Here is a 10,293-nt window from a genome sequence, read left to right as displayed (position 1 = left end):
TGTCAGGAAACTATTTTCCCTTTGGTGAATCATCCCACCCTCAATCCACATGATCCTGGTGGCACAGACAATTTCAACGCTGACACTTCACTCACTTCCATTCTACCCATGATGGCCAATTAAAGTACATGAAAGTGTCCCAATATCCTGCCATAATGGTTGATCAACATGGGCACATAACCCAACAAGGTCAATAGAAATACCTCTACATCTCTCTTCCTTTTGGACTGTGAATATAAGATTATAAGGCTTTGGGCTTTCAGCAAATTCACAGAGAAAACAAAGGAACTGTATAGTGAATATACTGCCCAGGCCATGCTTATTCTAAATTCTGGAGTTAATAAAAACTGTTTAAGACAGATGTGTCTCTGTTACTTATAACCAAGAGTATCACCCATCACCCTAGAATTTCAAGACCAATGCATTTCCTGAATATCAACACATAATCTGATATAATACATGTTTTACATCAGTGGCACACATAGGTCAGATAACTTACTATAGGACTTCTTTAGATAATCTCCAGGCATTATTTATGCATTAACTATTATAAATATATTATCCTATAAGGTATTAGCACTGAAACAAAACATTTATCAGAAGCAGAATTATTCAATTGCACTGCTGGGGATTTACCCCAAAAATGCAGATGCAATGAAACGCCGGGACATCTGCACCCCGATGTTTCTAGCAGCAATGTCCACAATAGCCAAACTGTGGAAGGAGGCTTGGTGTCCATCGAAAGATGAATGGATAAAGAAGATGTGGTTTATGTATACAATGGAATATTACTCAGCCATTAGAAATGACAAATACCCACCATTTGCTTAAATGTGGATGGAACTGGAGGGTATTATGCTGAGTGAAATAAGTCAATCGGAGAAGGACAAACATTATATGGCCTCATTCATTTGGGGAATATAAATAATAGTGAAAGGGAATAGAAGGGAAGGGAGAAGAAATGGGTAGGAAATATCAGAAAGGGAGACAGAACATGAAGACTCCTAACTCTGGGAAATGAACTAGGGGTGGTAAAAGGGGAGGAGGGCGGGGGGGCGGGGGGGTGGGGGTGAATGGGTGACGGGTACTGAGGGGGGCACTTGACGGGATGAGCACTGGGTGTTATTCTCTATGTTGGCAAATTGAACACCAATAAAAAATAAATTTATTATTTAAAAAAGCAGAATTATTACAGAAGGTGAAGAGAAAAATAAAGTGGGAAGCAAAGTGAAATGATTCACATTATGTATACAACCATATATGATGCAAAGATACTTAGGGCATTACAGATCCACTTGAAGAATCAGATCATAAGAGATCTAGTCAAAAGGAAAACTTTCTGTGATCGGTAGTTGTTTATTTGACTAAAAGGAATAAGTATGACAAGTTGAGGATAAAAAGAATCCAAATACAGTAACTTCATATCCTAGATAAACATATTTATCCCACCTCTAGAACTAATTTTTTTTCCTATAGGAACACAAATTCTCCATAAAGAGATCAACTTTTTCTTCACCGTTTGAAAAGAAGTATAAGCACATACCATTCCTGTTTGCTTAGGAAACCCTTCCCTTTGCAGGAAATTACTTCTAGAGGGTCCATCCAGTGGGAAAAAATTAGATTACTTTACCAAATATATGGTTAGCTTAATGGGGGGGGGGGAGCCCTATTAATGCCTGATCGCTTATTACACTCCAAGTTTGGTGCAGATAGGAAGAATGATTGTTTACCCCCATACCCTAGTATGTAAATGGTTACCATTCACAGGAAAGGCTCAGTAGTTTTTAGTTTATTAAATGACTGAATGAAGATAGGATCAAACGGTCAAAAGTCAAAAAGATTAATGTCTATTCCACAGGCATCTTTATTCTAAATTAATTAACCTGCCTCTACTTTAAAAGATCAATATTAGAACTAAGGGATATTCATCTTGGAATACGCTCCAGGAGTTAATAAAAGTGCTACCAATTAGCAAATCTACCAATAAACCATAATACCAGAATAGCACCATGTGCAGATTTCACTGTGAAGTATGCTTTCATTAACGAAACATTTGCATCATTAAGTATACATTAACTCAGAGTAAGAACACAAAAGAACAAATTGACAAGACAAAAATAGCCCCCCTACCTCCCTCCCCCAAAAAAGAATCAACCCATAATTTAAGACATTGATAAAAATCACCTGCAAACTAAGAATAATCTACAATTCTAAAAGTTAAGCTTTACCCCAATCATTGTACCATTATTTTCTTACTTTACCTGAGAGGAATCTGCCTGGGCTAATTCTGTAGTGACCTTCAGGATTTGGCGAAGATTTTGCCCTTGATCTTCAACAAGGAGGTGAGCCAGCAAAAGGAAAACATGTACAGGGATCGCCATGGTAATAGGGAGCAAGGACTCTATGGAAAACAACCAGTCACTTGCAGCAGACTCTTCTCTCATTACTTCAAGGATCCTCCAGGCTGTAAATATTGATCCATACGTGCCAGTTATGGGGAACACAAGCTTGTAGGAGAGCTGAAAAACAAACAAACAAAAAGGCATGAATAAATGAGGTAAGTATATTTGCCAGAGATATATTCATTTTTTTAGACTATATCATAAGAAATCAATCCTTCTGACAAAATACAAAATTTTGTATTTTGCCGAAAACTCCTCGGCACATATTTGAGCTAATACAACAAAAAGAAAATAGATGGAACTATCTAGAACAGTTGATTTCAACTTTTCCTATTTACCAGTCGATCCCAGTTAAGGCAGGGGGGATAAAAAGGATCAATACACAAGATTTAGAGGCAACAGAGTTTGAAAAAAAAATCCAGTATCACTAAAAAAATATTCACTAGTAAGAGATAAGATTTTTTTCAAAGATTTTATTTATTTATTTGAGAGAGAGTGCATGTGCATGGAGGGCAAAGGGGCCAGCGAGCAGGGACAGAAGCAGACTGCACCGTGCGTCTCAATCCCAGGACCCTAAGATCAAGACCCACGCCAAAATCAAGAGTTGAAGGTTAACCAACTGTGCTACTCTGGCACCCCATGAGAGGGAAGATTAAAAAAAAAAAAAAAGTCATTGTATGTGCCCAGCTCCTCCTCTAGTAAGAGACAATCCCAGGCAGGTGGCAGATTTGGACTGAGGACAATTCATCTTTGCAACAGTATGTTGACAGGAACAGAGTTGGTTCAGCAACAACCTGAGAATTAATGACTGTGAATAACTTCTGCAATAAGAAATAGTCCGACAGCTCTAAATTGAAATGATACCCAAAGAAGAGGTTATGCATACGTCAATCTGAGAAATGGCTCCTCACAGAAATAAAGTAGTGCAGTCAGGGACAGCGAAGAGACAGCAGTCTGCCAAGGGGAACGGTGTGCCCACATGGCTCAGGAGAAGCCGGAGACATTAGAGAAGCATAAATAACTGCCTGCTAATAAAACGATTCAATTCCTTCAGAGTGGGATGAAACAAATTAGAAATCTCTAGACTCTGTCCTGTTATTAGAGACTAACTTATATGGATACAGCTAACAACTAAAAGGATGGGAAGTAAAAATTAAGCTTTAGAAATGTCTTTCTTTCTTTCTTTTTTTTTTTTTTTTTTTGGTAAGTAGGCCCCCACATCCAGTGTGGGGCTTGAACTCATGACCTTGAGATTCAGTCACATGTTCTACCATCTGAGCCAGCCTGAAATTTTTTAAGTAACATCTTTACTGAGATATAATTCACATACCATAAAACCTACCCTTTTAAAGTTTACAACTCCGTGAACTTTAGTAATTCCTGGAGAGGTGGAACCATCACCAGGGCAAGCTTTCATCATCCCCAGATGGAAATCCCATCTCCCTTAACACTCACTCCTTATTCCCCCAACACCACACTCACAGCCCCTGGTGACAACTACTTCATCTACTTTGTTTCTATTCTGACTATTTCATATAATAGAAACCTCACCGGATGTGTTGTCTGGTGACTGGCTCCTTTCGCATTGCATATTTTCAAGGTTCATCCAGACTGTGATTTGTATCAATACTCCTGTTTCTTTTCATTGGCAAGTAATATTCCATCTATGGATATACCACATTGTTACCCATTCATCAATTAACAGACATTGGGCTGTTTCCACTTTCTGGCTATCATGAATAATGCTGCTATGAATAGTCCGATTAAAGTTTGTGTGAGGACATGGGTGTTCAGTTGTCTCAAGTATATGCTTTAGAGTAGAGATGACATTTGAAAGTAAATCCCACTGTCAAAACAAATGAGGAAGTTATCTTTATTGATATGAAAAGAGCTCTCATGAAAATACAAGTTGCAGATAGTGTGCCTGGAATGCTACCAATTATTTTTTGAAAGGGAGTGGGGACTATATATTTGTATTTGCTTATATATGCAAGGAAAAGTATGAGACAGATACAAAATAAATTAACAGCCACTAATCATTTTCTATTTGAGGGTGGGAACTGAACAACCAGAATCAAGGGTGAGAAGGAAACTTTCCATTGTATACCATTTTATAACTTTTGAGCCACGTGGATGTGTTGTAATTTTTTAAAATAATAAATTTTGAAAGTTAAAGATTTATATTTATCATAGCTCTTTCTCTCTAAAAATACTTCCCCTACCCAAAGATGAAATTCACTAAGAACCAGAGTCAGGTTCTTTAGAAAAAGGACAAACAGCACCAGACTTAAGATTTAAAAAGCCAGGACTTTAGCACAGCCATGCCAGATAGAAGCTATTACACAATCTCTGAGCCTCACTTTGCTCACTTGTAAGATGGAAGTAATGAGTACTTTCCTGCCAAGATTATTGAGGTAGATAGTGACACAATAAAGCACCTAGCACAGTCTCTAAAGTTGCAAAATACAGAGAAATATGATCTCTGTCATCTTTCGGAGAGAAAAATAAAACTGGTAGATAGGAGTATAAAAGAAAGTAATTGGAAATCACCATGAACCATAAATTGAGTCAAAAGCAGCAACATTACCCAGACGGGTAAGAGTAAACATACTGAAACAGAAAAGAAATCCTGTTTTACTTGAAGTATTATGTTGATGTTTAGGCTCTGTTTTTTGTCTGTTTGCCTCAGGTTAGAACAGCAGGAGAAAAGCACAGTGTTGAATGAAACATCCCAGAACAGTCTCTCTGTCCCAGTGAGTGACAGCTGCCCCTGGCACAGTCCCAGGGCAAGGATGCAACCCAGAGCTTTCTCTACACCAGCTACCAAATCCTGGCCCCACAGCCCAAGGGAGGGCCTGTGAAAGTGCTGGCAGGCTCCATAGTTTAGAGGAGAAAGCAGGTGTTTAAAATAAAAGAGGTTTATGTTAGGTAAATTACATCTCAGTAAAAAAAAAAATATATATATATATATATGTGTGTGTGTGTATGAGAAAAGAAACCATTAAAAAGTAACACTTAAATAAATATTAAATGGTTATAAAACATATTTTACAGATATTAGTTGCAAATCTTCATTCTAAAAAGTTCATAATAAAAATGTTCAGGTTTGTTAATTATTAACAATAAGACAGACAACCGATAGTACTCCTTTGTCTAAAGGGGTCTGAAAAAGAAATTGTGAGTTCAGTGAACAATCTAGATTTTCATTAACTTTAAAGAATAACATTCATCTGGGGCACCTGGATGGCTCAGTCGGTTATGTGTCAAACTCTTGATTTCAGCTCAGGTCATGGTCTCCACATCCTCAGACCAAGCCCGATGTCAGGCTCCACACTCAGCAGGGAGTCAGCTTGGGATGCTTCCCCTCTTCCACCCCCTCTACCCTTCCCTCTGCAATCTAGCTCTTGCACACTCTCTCTCAAATAAATAAAACTTAAAATTAAAAAAAAAAAAAAAAGAATAACACTTCTCTGTAATAGTGATTAAAATTGGCTTAACTGAAGTAGAGCCAGGATTTGATCAGGAGAGGGAGTACTGAAACTCAAACCTGCAGTCCCTTAAAAGGAGGATAGTTTTTTGCTAGAAGGGATTTAACCACTCACCAGAGCAGAAGCAGAAGACTGGACTAGCCAAAGCCTCAAGAGGTTCATTCTACTCTTTCCCTTATTTAGAATCCAGTCAGGAGTGGAGAGGCAGGCCATCTGGGTGGCCCAGGCAGTTGAGCATCCGCCTTCAGCTCAGGTCAGGTCGTGATCCCAGGATCCTGCGATCAAGCCCTGCGTCGAGCTCCCTGCTCAGCAGGAGCATGCTTCTCTTTCCCCCCTCTTTCCCTCCCCCCTGCTCATGCTTTCTCCCTGTCTCAAATAAATAAAATCTTAAAAAAAAAAGAGAGAGATAGAGAGAGAGCAGAGAGGTTTGGGAGGGCTGCTTATCACCAAAGAACAACTCACACCATCCTCAGTATCCATGTTATTCAGAAGATGATGGTAGACAAACAAGATCTAGGACTTACCAATTCCTTTCAACTTCCAACCAAAAGCTTTTATGAAACTGGTTTATTTTAATGTACTATGACTTAGTGTTAGCCTGTAAATCTGAAACTGTTCTATTTATTCACAAGTACAGCACAAAAATGATAAATTACCATGCCAAAAAAATAAAAAATCAAATTAGAGGCAATAGGATGTAAGCTCTACAGTTAAACAGGTCAAAAATCTGAATGTCAACTCTATCTTTCACATCTGTATAATTTAGGTAATTTAACCTCCCTAGCCTCAGTTTCTTCACTTGTCAAGTGAATATTCTATGAATGTCATCAGAGAAATGCAGATCAAAACCATAAGGAAAACCAAAATCACTTCACACCTGCTAGAAGCAAAAACATAGACAATGACAACTGCTGGCAAGCATGTGGGCAAATTGGAGTCTTCATACACAGCTGGTGGGTATGTGAAATGGCAGAGTCCTTTTGGAAAACAGTCTGGCAATTCCTCCCACAATCAACAGGGTTATTGTATGATCTAACAATTCCGCTCCTAGGTATTTACCCAAGAGACAGGAAACCATGTCCAGATAAATACTTGTATAGAAACGTTCATAATGGCACTATTCATTAATAGCCAAAAAGTGAAAACAACCCAAATGTTCATCAACAGATGAATGGAAAAGTAAAATGTGGTGTATATCCATGCAATGGAATATTATTTAGGGATTTTTCCTACCATGGCTGTCAGGAGCATTCAGGAGACTCCGGCAGGTATCTTCCTGTGGAGGACCCAAGGCACCCCAGGGGTGACTTCCTACACACTAGCTCTGGTCTGACACACCCCAAAAACCTTCACCATCCAACAGGCCAGAGCCACATTCTTTCTATAAAGTCTGATCTCAGTCTGGAGGAGGAAAACCTTCTCTGTTCCTTCCTTGGGTAATATCTCAAGTCCTAGAAGTAGTAGCTGCTCCTTACATTTATTAATGCAATAGCTCCTAGAGCCTCTTTTATAACTGCTAGTAATTGAGACTGTTTACTAGTTAATAATTCTTTGTATTAAGTTTTTCTTTGTTCAAATTACCAGCACAGTCTCTCTCTCATGTCTAGACCCAGGCCTGGTGCTTTCTTTCTTCCCCTACATTCCCTGGAGGCCAGGGCACAAATATTTTACAATTTACAACTGGTGTCTGCTTCTTTTTTTTTTTTTTAAGCCTAGGAAAACATAAATAGGTGGTTTTAAATATCACATTTAATAGCCTAATAGAAGGGATCATGTTTTCCACGCACCACTAAAAAATATTAAAAGCTTATTAGATTATGTTAATCTTTAAGAGAAGATGAGTGGCTGTTTTGATAGCTTACATTTTTTAATTCTAAAAATTGAAAGTTGAAATGTTTTTAATTTCATGGTTATCAACACTTCAGAAACGGATAGGGAATACAGAATTGCATGGTACAGTTTATTTACCCTGGTTCTCATTCACCAGAACTGTGCTTCTTAAGAACTGCTCTAGTTCTAAATCAAACATGCTAAGTCAGAGTCATCTATATAAAAAGAAATAATAAAAATGTATGGAGATAGTAAAATGATCTTCTGTATCCTTATGAGAAGCTCACAACGCTCAGTGAATAGAAATTTACTGAATGTTTATCTCACAGTAAACAATGTGTCAGGTGTTGAGGATGCAAAGTTAAATAGGTACACCTAATTTATTTAAGTATATGGAAAATAGAGTGTTCAATTAAATACTGGCTAAAAGACTTTGAAGACTCATCTATGATCAGGTGACAAAGATAAAGCAAAAACACTCATGTGGAAAAAATAAAAAATGTTCAACAACTGTTGCAATTTCAATTTTAACATGCTTTGAAAATAAAGGCAAACTGTGAGATGGGCCAAGACCTTTTCCCTCAGTAAGCTCGCAGTATAAGCTGGAAGTACATATATATACAGCTCTCTAACTTAAGACACAACACAACTGAGTAATACTAAAAGTGCTGGGGATGCCAAGAAGAAGGTCATGAATTTGGACTCTGGGAGGCTGAGAACATTTGGCTGGGTCTTGAAGAATGAGTAGGTCAGGAGGAGACAAAACAGCATTATGAGCAAAAGCAAAGATTCAGGAAGAGATGTGGAAAGTTTATATCTTGTTAAATTTATAGGTATGTTGGGAATATAGAGACCTGCCCAGGCATGGAAGAAAAGCCAACAGCAAACTGTGGCTTACAGTTTTAAAAATGGTGATCATATCTCCCCTCACATTAACATCAAGAGAATGTTCAGAGCCCCTGTAGTACTTGCTCCTCCCTCTTCACCAGCTGCTGAAGAGAAAGTTCAGCTACTCGTGTTAATGAATAAGATTCACACACACCTGAGTGAATGGTACACTGAGTGCTCCTGTATTAGAGCCAGGGTGATTCTCAGGAAATATCGCTTGTGAGCTAAAAGGACAGAACTCTTAGACATAAGCGCATCCTTCACCAGCCCCAATCCCATCCAGAATCCAATCACTGTTCTAGATGAGCAAACCACAAGGGAAAGTAAAAGGCTATTAGAAAATTTGGGCCACATTCTGTATTCCTATCACAGAGAAGGCAAGAGCTTCCTTCTCTTAATTCAAGTCGATTACCTACTTCAAGCTTTCAAGTTTTAGACAAACAATCAGGAATGAGGAGGATGTAGTAGACAGTCAATGTGCCTACAGGCTAGTTTCTGCTGCACCCTCAAACCAGGAATTACAGTGCCTGGCTTTCTGTGGCTCGGACATCTCACAACACACAATTAGAGGTATCCCTGCCTTGGCAGATGAAACAACTGGCTCTTGCCTGCATTTATTTATGTCTCTCTCCATGGGGACAGGAGATTCACCAGTTTAACTTCTGTAGTCCTCCCTCAATCCCCATCACATTCGTAGCTAGGAAACTAATACTACATTTTACTGAAGGCAAAACTCAAATACCAAAAGAGAAAATGTCTAACTAGCGCAGGCCCAGAAGCCAGCCATTAACCAGATGTTGACAATACCTTCACATTACCCTAACAGACAGCATGAGACTGCCACAGAAGACTGAGGCCTGCCCAGCAGGCGGGAATGGGGATGCAGTATGTTGGACCTACAGTTTTCCAATGAGGCAGCCGCTAGCCATCAAGAGCCTACATGCCAAGGGAAACGGCATTAGAGGCTACATGTTAAAAACTGAAGTCTTGGGATCCTTGGGTGGCTCAGCGGTTTAGAGTCTGCCTTTGACCCAGTGCCTGATCCTGGAGACCCGGGATTGGGTCCCGCGTCGGGCTCCCTGCGTGGAGCCTGCTTCTCCCTCTGCCTGTGTCTCTGCCTCTCTCTCTGTCTCTCATGAATAAATAAATAAAATATTTTAAAAAAAAAATGTAGTCTTAGGCCTTACAAATCCCAGGCATTTGAGATTTCCCACCTTTAGAGTGTCCCAGATGTAACAACATGCTGCATAAAGGCATAAATTCAACAGTATGAGAAGAAAAAAAGGATTCCTTGCTCAAATGTGTTGGAGAAGCACCAGGTTAAACAGAACTAGTTCCTGTTCTGCAGAATTTCTCAGGACCTTTAACTACTAATGTAGTCAGAAAACTCGAGGAAAAAAAGTATACAGCATTTCCAAAGCTTATTTTACCCTCCCCTCTCACAGTCCAGAAGAATATACTAATAGCTACACCACTGGCTGACAGAATGGCAAACTTCCAGGAGAGGAGTTTATTTATTTATTTTTTAAAGATTTTATTTATTTATTCATGAGAGAGAGAGAGAGGCGCAAAGGGAGAAGCAGGCTCCATGCAGGGAGCTCGACATGGGACCCTATTCCAGGACTCCAGGATCAGGTCCTGGACTGAAGGCAGTGCTAAACCGCTGAGCCACCTGGGCTGCCCCA

The 10,293-nt window shown here is 39.2% G+C and overlaps 1 protein-coding gene and 1 non-coding gene across 3 annotated transcripts in view; both read right to left on the bottom strand.

The window, feature by feature from the left end:
• Positions 1-10,293, bottom strand: part of FOCAD (focadhesin) — a 312,065-nt gene that overhangs the window by 197,372 nt on the left and 104,400 nt on the right. For both annotated transcript variants that reach the window (XM_025433196.3, XM_025433197.3), the window contains exon 11: positions 2,262-2,519. In XM_025433196.3, the coding sequence (XP_025288981.1) occupies positions 2,262-2,519 (258 nt within the window). The remainder of the gene's footprint in view (positions 1-2,261; positions 2,520-10,293) is intronic.
• On the bottom strand, positions 5,146-5,272 carry LOC112650612 (small nucleolar RNA SNORA30/SNORA37 family). Its single transcript, XR_003130317.1, has one exon. It is a non-coding gene; the product is annotated as a small nucleolar RNA SNORA30/SNORA37 family (small nucleolar RNA).

Source organism: Canis lupus, chromosome 11 (assembly GCF_003254725.2).
Source record: "Canis lupus dingo isolate Sandy chromosome 11, ASM325472v2, whole genome shotgun sequence".
Taxonomy (NCBI): Eukaryota; Metazoa; Chordata; class Mammalia; order Carnivora; family Canidae; genus Canis; species Canis lupus.
The sequence above is the reverse complement of the archived record's forward strand: the minus strand, read 5'-3'. Positions and strand labels throughout refer to the sequence as shown.